At 42.8% G+C, this 10,146-nt stretch overlaps 1 protein-coding gene across 1 annotated transcript in view; it reads right to left on the bottom strand.

Annotated features, from left to right (window-relative positions):
• Window positions 1–9,092, bottom strand: part of LOC109927427 (calcium homeostasis endoplasmic reticulum protein) — a 59,529-nt gene extending 50,437 nt beyond the window's left edge. The window contains exon 1 of the mRNA XM_048613883.1: window positions 8,950–9,092. Coding sequence (XP_048469840.1) covers window positions 8,950–8,974 — 25 coding nt within the window. The 5' untranslated portion in view covers window positions 8,975–9,092. The remainder of the gene's footprint in view (window positions 1–8,949) is intronic.
• Between the last annotated feature and the right edge of the window lie 1,054 nt (window positions 9,093–10,146).

The raw sequence follows: 10,146 nt of genomic DNA, 5'->3' as shown, positions 1-10,146 counted from the left end.
GGGTACAGCGGATGCATTTGATACCAGCAGACTCCCTTTTCAGTCTGGCGAGACTGTTTCCTCTTAAAATAGAAACTATGCTCTGATCACTGAAGGCAGGAGCCACCTTATTCCAAATATCAATTCTCCATTGGATAAGCTCAACCTATGCAGCATTTCTTGACACGATCAACGACAGTAGCATTTTGCAACACAAAGTCCATTTATTCCCAATTTAGGTCATTAAGATGTCCCATCAACACAGCAAATTCCATCAGCTTCTCCAATCTCCACACAGATGGCTCCAGCACTTCAACAAAACATACTCTTTATTCTTGAGGATACCCCCAGGTGTTCTGGTGCTGAGAAATCATTTGGGTTACCACTGACAACAGATGTCAGCACATTGAAAAGCAAGCTAAGGACACTTGTTTATTTGTACATTCTTGCAGATGAAGCCCACCAATAATCTTACTTCCGTTGCCCTAATGACCTTCTTGGTAAGCTACAGCATAACCTATCTTTGAGTAGCTCATTACACCTCCCAGAACCAGGCCAGATAATATCAACAATCTCATCAAGTGGAGCCAAAATCAAACAAACATTCAGACTCATTTTCTCAACAATGAACTATCTTTCTATCCCGAATCACAATGTCAAGCTTGATAACTTCTTTACCTCAAAACTTTAAGAGATTGCTTGAAGACCAGCATTGCTTTCTCCCATTTCCTCATACAATGATAAATCACTCCATAACATCTCCATCACTTGCCTCTTCAGTTTTTGAAGGTTTATTTTGTATTCTCTTAGACTCTTTCTCAAGTAAACCCAATACTTAAAAATATGGTCTGTGATTTTCATTCCTTTCAAAATGTTAAAATACACTTTGACACCATTTAAAGAGTTTTTATTTTTAATTTATTCTTTCATAGAATATAAATGCTGCTGGCAGCACTTCTGAATCACCTTTGAATTGAGCAGCCAACTAAGAGATGAGTTAACCAGATCGCCTTGGAGGCCATTTTGTCATGGTCATCGTTACTGGGACTAACTGTACAGTCCAAATTTATTAATTGAATTTAAATTCCATCAGATGCCGCATTTTGATTTGAACCCATGCCCCCAGGGCATTAGCAGCGTTTCTATGCCAAGGACATTACCACCATAGCACTGTTTCTTCATGGAGTCCTGGTTACTGTTTCTCACTCAACCTATACCAGCAAAAACAAAAGATTAACTGTTTACCATAGGCATTTGTTTAACCCTTGTTTTGTTCAAGTTGGTACAAAATCAATGCATCTCGAAACAAGTTTTTTTTTAAAGAATCCTTAGGCTGTGGCCAGTGCTAGCAAGTCCAGCATTATCACCAATCCCTAGTTGGTCTCAAGGTGATGCTGGTGACCTGATACCCTCTGTCCCACTACTCTTGGGCAGGCATCCTCACAATTCACTGGGGAGGCAATGGCCTAGTGGTATTATTGCTGGACTGTTATGCCAGAGATCTCAGTAATGTTCTGGGGAGACAGGTTCGAGTCTTGCCATGGCAGATGATGGAATTTGAATTCAATTAAAACAAACAATCTGAATCATGTAATGATACACACAAATCCATTGTCAATTATCAAGAAAAACACATCGGGTTCACTGATGTCCTTTAGGGAAGAAAACTGTCATCCTTACCCGGTCTGGCCTACATATGACTGCAGATCCACAGAAACATGACTGACTCTTAACTGCCCTGTGGGCAATTAGGGACTAGCAATAATTACTGGCCTGGCCAACAACGCCCTGATCCCATGAATGAATTTTTAAAAATTCCAACATTTGGACCTAGTGATAAAGAAAGAGCAACTGTATATGAAACAGTTATGTTTATGAAGCATTGAGAAGTCGACGGGTGAGGTTCTAGATAAATGTGAATCTTTTGTCTAATTCACCCTACATTCATTTTTTTTTGTTGTTTGGACTATACCAACTGCTTATCTATCAACCATGCATCAGTCTTTGCACAAAATGTCAGCTGATTCTAAAAAGGCTAATGCTTGAAATTCCAACTCCCTATTCAAAATATGGCTGGATGGGTTGGTCTGGCAGAGGCACTAGTCTGAAGCTAAACATCTTAGGCAATTTTTGAGGTTTGTTCCCTTTGAAAACTTGTATATAGTAATACTTATCCAGCTAGATCTAGAACAATTAACGTCACCCATTATGCTGTATTAGAAAGCTAAGAACAGAACATTTGTCTCCTTTCTGCCATCTTAGCCAGGGTTGTAATAGCTATATATAATAAAACAAAGAACATGATGCCGGACAGCTAAAATGAACAAAAACAGAAACTCAGCAGGTCTGGCCGCATCTCTGGGGAGAAATTACAGTTAACATGGAGTCCAGTGACCTTTCTTCAGAATTAGAAGTAGCTAAGAAAAGGTGTTATTTCAGCTGATGATTGTTGGGAGTAGAGATGTGTGTGAGTGGAGAGAGGTGCCAGACAGAAAAGGGTAGGTAAGCAAAGGGATTGTTGATAGTAAGTCAGGGAAAAGAAGCCAAATAGGTGATGATAGTTGAAAATGTGTTCACTGCGCTGAAAGCAAATCATTTCATGATAGAATCTGGGGTTGTGGGAGTAGGCAATAGATGCGAAACAGGGAGTTCATGCTCTGAAATTGTTAAACTCAGTACTGTGTCTTGAAACTGGAAGATCAGTATGCCGAAGATGAGGTGTTACTCTTGCAGTTTGCGTGGAGCTTCACTGGAGCACTATGGCAAGCCTGAGGCAGAAATTTTGGCCACAGAACATGGTGGCACATTGAAGTGGCAGGCAACTGGAACCTCTGGGTAACTTTTACAGACAGAACATAGGTGCTGCACAAAGCGATCACCCAGTCTGCATTTTGTTTTCCTAATGTAGAGAAGACTGCATCGTGAGCAGCAAATAGTCATATTCAGCATACAATTATACCATCTTTCATACTTCCCTCCATTCCACTCCTTAATTACATTGTCTTTAAGCTATAGAAATCAGCTTCACACGCCCACTACATTTGGAATCAATCTTGTTACTTTTCTCTATAGTCTCGCAAATGTGAACCTTGTGATGGGACTAAATAAGCACAGCAATTCTAATTACTTTCTGACTACTGTAATGTAAAGCCTCAGCACAGAATTTGTATTCTACTCATGTACTACATGTCAGTATTTTTAGCTTGAGAAATGTTTCCACATTATGAAGCCATAGAAATATTTCTTGTACATTTTCAAAAGATAAAGTAGAGCTAATCGCAGTTATGGGACTACTCTACTTCATAACGAAGCACACGCTACAAGAGCAGGTCAAAGGCTAGGAATCCTGGTGCAAGTAACTCAACTAACTCCCCAGTCCTGCTCACCATCTACAAGGCATAAATCCCCACTTGCCTGGTCCTCGAACGATACTGAAGCTTGACATGATCAAGGAAAAAGCAGCCCACTTGTCTGTTTGTTTATATACATTCACGCAGACTCCTACAGAATGGAAACAGACCCATTGGTTCAACTAGCCCATGCCGACCAAGTTTCCAAATGAAACTAGTCCCACCTGCCTGGTTTTGGCCCATATCCTTCCAAACTTTTCCTATTCATACACTTATCCAAACATCTTATAAATGCTGTATCTGTTGTAACTGTAATCTACCACTTCCTCTGGCAGTTCATTTCACACACTAATTACTCTGTGTAAAAAAAAAAGTTGCCTCTCATGTCCTTTTTAAGTCTTTCTCATCACCTTAAAAGATATGCCCCCTACTTAAGAACTCCTCCGCCTTAGGGCAAAGACTTTTGCTTTTCACCTTATTTATGCCCCTCATAATTTTATAAACCTCAACAAAAAGTCAGCCTTCAACCTATGTTCCAGACAAAAAAGTCCTGGCCTACCCAGCCACTCTCTATTACTCAAATCCTCCATTCCTGGCAACATCCTGGTAAATCTGTTCTGAACCCTCTCCAGTCTATTAATATTCTTCCCTTAACAGGGTGACCAAACTGCACATAGTCCTCCCATCACAAGGTTTACATTTGCGAGAAGAGGCCTCACCAACAACCTGTACAACCTCAACATAAGTTCCCAACTCCTATACCCAAAGGTCTGAGCAATGAAAGCAAGCGTGCTAAACTGTTTATTAACCACCCTGTCTACATTGACACAAATTTCAAAGAATTATGTACCTGAACCCCTAGGTTTCTGTTCCACAACACTACCCAGGGTTCTACCATTAATTGTGTATGTCCTACTCTTGTCTGTTAAACGAAATTGCAATACCTGTCATTTATCCAAATTAATCTCCATGTGCCACTCCTCAGCCCATTGATCCAACTGATCAAGATCTCCTTGTACTCTGAGGTAACCTTCTTCAATGTCCACTATACCAGCAATTTGGGTGTCATCCACAAACTTATTACCCATGCCCTTTATATTCTCATCTAAAGCATTTACATTAATGACAAAAGTGAACCCAGTACCAATCCCTGTGGAATACTGCTGGTCACAGGCCTCTAGTCCAAAAAACAACCCTTGAGAACCAGAGATAACAAGATGTAGAGCTGGATGAACACAGCAGGCCAAACAGCATCAGAGGAGCAGGAAGGCTGACGTTTCAGGCCTAGACCCTTCTTCAGAAATGGGGGAGGGGAAGGGGGTTGTGAAATAAATAGGGAGAGAGGGGGAGGTGGAAAGAAGATGGATAGAGAAGATAGGTGGAGAGGAGACAGACAGGTCAAAGAGGCGGGGATGGAGCCAGTAAAGATGAGTGTAGGTGGGGAGTTAGGGAGGAGATAGGTCAGGCCAGGGAGGACGGACAGGTCAAGGGGGCGGGATGAGGTTAGTAGGTAGGAGAAGGGAGTGGAGCTTGAGGTGGGAGGAAGGACAGGTTAGGGAGGCAGGGACGAGCTGGGCTGGTTTTGGGATGCGGTAGGGGGAGGGGAGATTTTGAAGCTTGTGAAGTCCACATTGATAGGAACCACTCGTCTCCTACTGTAAAGCCAATTTCATAGACAATTAGCAAGCTCACTCTGAATCCCATGTGATCTAACTTTATTAATTAGTCTACCATGTGGAAACCTATCAAATGTTTTACTAAATTCCACGTAAACAACGTCTACTGCTCTGCCCTCAATCTTTTTGGTTACTTCCTCAAAAAACTCAATCAAGTTTGAGAGACATGATTTCCCTCGCACGAAACCGTGCTATCCCTAATCATTCCTTGTCTCTCCAAATGCATCTAAATTCTATCTTTCAAAATCATCTCCAACAACTTACCCATCACCAATGTCAAACTTGTGGGTCTACACTGCCCAGGCTTCTCCTTACAGCCTTTCTTAAATAAAGGTACAAGATTAGCCACCTTCCAGTCCTCTAGCACCTCACCAATGGTTTATAGATGATGCAAATATACCTGCTGGGAGCCCCACAATGTCCTGGGATACACTTGGATCAGGTCCCAGAGATTTATCCACCTTTATGTTTTCTAAGACATCCAGCACTTCCTCTTGTGTAAGATGAACTGTTTTCAAACATCAATATTTACTTCCCCGAGTTCTTAGGCCTCCACTTCTCTCTCCACAGTAAAAACTGATGCAAAATATTCATTTAATATTCTCCCATCTCCCGAAGTGCAAAACAAAGACAACCTCGTAGATTCTTAAGGGGCCCTACTCTCTTTCTATTACTCTTTTGCTCTGAAATGTACTTGAAGAATGTGCCCGAGAGTCTGCTCACCACAGATACTCTGTAGCATCTACAAGACGCTCTGCAGAAATCCTCCGAGGCTCCTCTAACAGCGCCTTCTCCAAACCCACATGACTACTATCTAGAAGGGAAGCATGGGAAGCATACATGGGAACCATACATGGGAACATCGTCACCAAGTTTTTCTCCATCCTGACTTGGAAATATATTGCCATTCCTTCCGTGTTGCTGAGTCAAAATCCTAGAGCTCCTTCCCTCACAGCATTGTGTGTCTACCTACAACAAATGGACTGCAACAATTCAAAAAGGCAGCCATCACTACTTTCTCTACAGCAACTAGGAACGGGCAATAAACGGGCAACACCCACATCCCATGGATAAATTAAAAAATCTCAACTACAATAATTAAAGTAACTACTACTTTGCCAAACATCTTAGATAGAAAGATCTCTTTCTTGGAGATGGAATGCTCTGAACAATGTCATAGAAACTTGAAGCCCTCTCATTTGAAAGACTCTAATTCTTGGCAGCACGGTGGGTCAGTGGTTAGCACTGCTGCCTCACAGCACCAGGGACCTGGGTTCAATTCCACCCTTGGGTGACTGTCTGTGTGGAGTTTGCACATTCTCCCCGTCTCTGTGTGGGGTTCCTCTGGGTGCTCCAGTTTCCTCCCACAGTTCAAAGATGTGCGGGCTAGGTGCGTTGGCTATGCTAAATTGCCCATAGTGTTCAGGGATGTGTAGATTAGTTGGGTTATAGGATCTGAGTGGGATGCTCTGAGGTTTGGTGTGGACTTATTGGGCCGAAGGGCCTGTTTCCAGAGGGTAGGGGTTCTATGATCTAAATACAGGACTCTCATGATTGCAGTCACTTGGATAAGATGCTGGTGTCTCACCTGTAATGAGTTCTGTGCCATAATCAACGCTCACCATTCAACCAACAAATCAGATTAACAGAATAAAATTTTGATGTAAGGTCATTAACCTGAAATATCAGCTTTGCTTCTTTCTCCAATGATGTTGCTTGGTCTGTTGAACATTTCCAGTGTCTACAGCATTTTGTTTCTATGTACGTGCTAGCATGCTTAATGAACAATGGGTACCTTTCAAAAATCAGTTTTATAGGGAAAGATGGCAACAGTTATTTTTAACAACTAAGGTAACTTAAGTCCATAAGCAATAGCAGCAGTAAGCTATTCAGTCCATCATGCATGCCTTGCCATACAGTGAGATTATGGCTGAACTACACCAAGCCTCAAATCTGCTTTCATGCCAGCTCCCATAACCCTCAACACCTTGAATTTTCAAAAATCTGCCCATCTCTTTAAACACTTTCAGTGGCCTAACCTTCACAACGAAAAGATAGAGAATGCCAGACATTCATGACCCTCTGGGAGAAGAAATTCCTACGCGCCTCAGTTTTAAAAAAAAAAAATTCTCTGTTATTATTACATTCCCTAACTCCAGTGAAAAAATCTCAACATCTATCCTATCAAGTCCCTTCAGAATCTTGTACATTTCAATGGGCAGCACGGTGGCTCAGTGTTTAGCACTGCTACCTCACAGCGCCAGAGGACCGGGTTCGATTCCACCCTTGGGCGATGTCTGTGTGGAGTTTGCACATTCTTCACATCTCTGCATGGGTTTCCTCCGGGTGCTCCAGTTTCCTCCCACAGTCCAAAGATGTGCAGGCTAGGTGGATTGGCGATGCTAAATTGCCTGTAGTGTTCAGAGATGTGTGGATTAGGTGGGTTATAGGGTGATGGGTCTGGATGGGATGCCCCAAGTGTCAGTGGGGACTTGTTCGGCCAAAGGGCCTGTTTCTACACTGTAGAGTTTCTATTATCTAAGATCACTCCTCGTTCTAATGAATAAAGCCTAACATGTTTAGCTGTTCACGATAAGTCAACTCCCTCATCCCAGGAAGCAGGCCACTGAATCTTTTTAGCACTGCCTCCAATACTAGTATATCTATTTTTAAATACAGCAACCTAAACTGCACACTGTACTCCAGCTGCAGCCTCATCTACACCTATAGAGTTGTAACAGGGGTTTCCTGCTTTTAATATTCAAACCATAAGCCACAAAGGTATACATTCAATTTGCCTCCCTAATTATTTGCTTCATTTGCATGTTAACATTTTGTATTTTGTGAACACAAGTATGTAGATCCCACCATGGTGCATGCATTTTTTTTGGAGTCTCTCTCCATGAAGTAATGTCTTGGCTATTGATTCTTCCTATCAAAGTGTATGACCTTACACTTTCCTCCATCAAACTTTATCTGCCAGCATTTCCCAGTACCGTGAACAGTGCCGTTGAATCTGGCAGACATCCTATTGAGGCCTAATCTCTTAAAGCAACACATGATTTGTTTTCCATGTTCAAGTTTGTAGTGATACTTGATGTTGTGATGACACTTTGAACAAAGAATACCTTTTGTCGACAGGTATCAAACCACCACTCTTGACCAGTTTTGTTACTGTAAAGCAAATTTTCCCCATCCAAAGAATTCCTGTGCTATCCGAGAAACCTAGACACATTAATACTTTCTGTGCAACATCATAGGTTAAGTGTGACTGGGTATGATATTTCTGCAAATTATGTAAACATTTGTATCAGTGAAAGTTAGATTGAAGCTGAAGAAATAAGGCAGAATGTCAACTCTTCTACACCTTTATTTTCTTGAAGGAGGCACACATTTTGTAGATTACAAAGAAAAATTTCAGAACGCTGAGGCAACGAAAACTTTGCTCGAGAAAAATAAAACTGAAATTAGAAGATATTATTTTATATAGGATTGTGGGCTGATCAATCTAGAAGGCTGTGAAATGGTTCAATAAGTCACACCATTGTTTTCACGGGGGGGGGGGGGGGGGGGAGAGGAGTTTTACGTTTAACAGATGTTCCCAAAGAACCATTTTGAAGCCGACACTGAAGCTTCCGTTCGATTGTCAGGCTAGGTAACAAGCCCCAAAGCCCCATAGCCGCTTTCCCTTCTTCACTGAGGAGCTTTTTAACAGCCAAAATCCCCCGACCAGAACTCAGTCTGCGCATGCGCAACTGCCACCGAGTGACATTCCATGCAGGCGCAGACCCGAGACTGGCGGGCACGCATGCTCGGAGCGGACAAGGGCCCAGATCAGGCCAAAGCGGCGCAAGGAAAGGGCCCGTATGTTCCTGCAAAATAATTAAAAAAAACACATTTCCCAGCCCAAGTTCGGTTCCAAAGGGGTACATTCCGGCACTCACCCTCAGGAGGCACCGGTATATCCATCGCAGAGGATTTCTCACTGTCCGCACTTCCACATATAACAGTTAAATCTTCATGTCACAGATTCAGCGCTCGCTCTCCAACTGCAGGCGTCTTCGACCGGAAGGAAAACTGACCGACGGCAGGGAATGCGCGACAGTGGGTGTGGTTTACACTGCGCATGCGGACTGTCAGTGTAGTGCGGCCGCAGCGGCCATGTTTGTTCGGGGCTCCAGCGTTTACGACAAAGTGGGTGCGAGGCGGCAGTGTGGCTCAGTGGTTAGTGCGAGGGACAAAAACAAAGTTGCTGGAAAAGCTCAGCAGGTCTGGCAGCATCTGTGAAGGAAAAAACAGAGTTAACGTTTCGGGTCCGGTGACCCTTCCTCAGAACTGTGCCAGGGACCCGGATTCAATTCCAACCTCAGGAAGCTGTCTGCGTGTAGTTTGCACATTCTCTCCGTGTCTACGTGGGTTTCCTCCCACAGTCCAAAGATGTCTAGGTTGGGTGGATTAGCCATGGGAAATGGCTACAGGGATAGGCTGGGATGCTGTTTGGAGGGTTTTTGTGGATTCGATGGGTCGAATGGCCTCCTTCCACACTGTCGGGATTCTACATTTAAATGCTCTCTGCCCAAAGATGAGTCTGACCCGCAGCAGTACCGATCAGCCTGGGAGTTGGCACAGTGATGCGTGCACCCAATACATCTTAAGTAGAACTGGTATTGAACACCATGCCATTGGCTCCAGACTGTAGCCGACTGCTCCCCAATCACTAAGTTATTCTGGCAAACACACTTTTTAATTTAAAAATAAAACAACTGAAGAACTGCAGATGCTGGCAATCAGAAACATAAAAGGAAATTGCTGGAAAAAACTCAGCAGCTCTGGCACCATCGGTGAAGAGAAAACAGAATTAATATTTTAGATCCAGTGACTCTTCTTCAGCACTCCAATTCTGAAAAAGGGTTACTAAACCTGAAACATTAACACAATTTTACTTGCATGTGGCAGCTGGATGTATGAGTAGTAGTTACAATTTCTTTCATCAAATTGCTGGTAAGGAATCTTTCCAGCTGTTATGGCTTGCCATTAGTGTGTGCTGGAAGGATTTACAAGTTAGTTCTCAATCTGTTTGGCCACTTTACAAACATATCTTCCTTGTCCATTGAGTTTGGAGTGTGACTCGAACCTGGAGT

Source organism: Rhincodon typus, chromosome 29, assembly GCF_021869965.1.
Source record: "Rhincodon typus isolate 14 chromosome 29, sRhiTyp1.1, whole genome shotgun sequence".
Lineage (NCBI taxonomy): Eukaryota > Metazoa > Chordata > Chondrichthyes > Orectolobiformes > Rhincodontidae > Rhincodon > Rhincodon typus.
The sequence above is the reverse complement of the archived record's forward strand: the minus strand, read 5'-3'. Positions and strand labels throughout refer to the sequence as shown.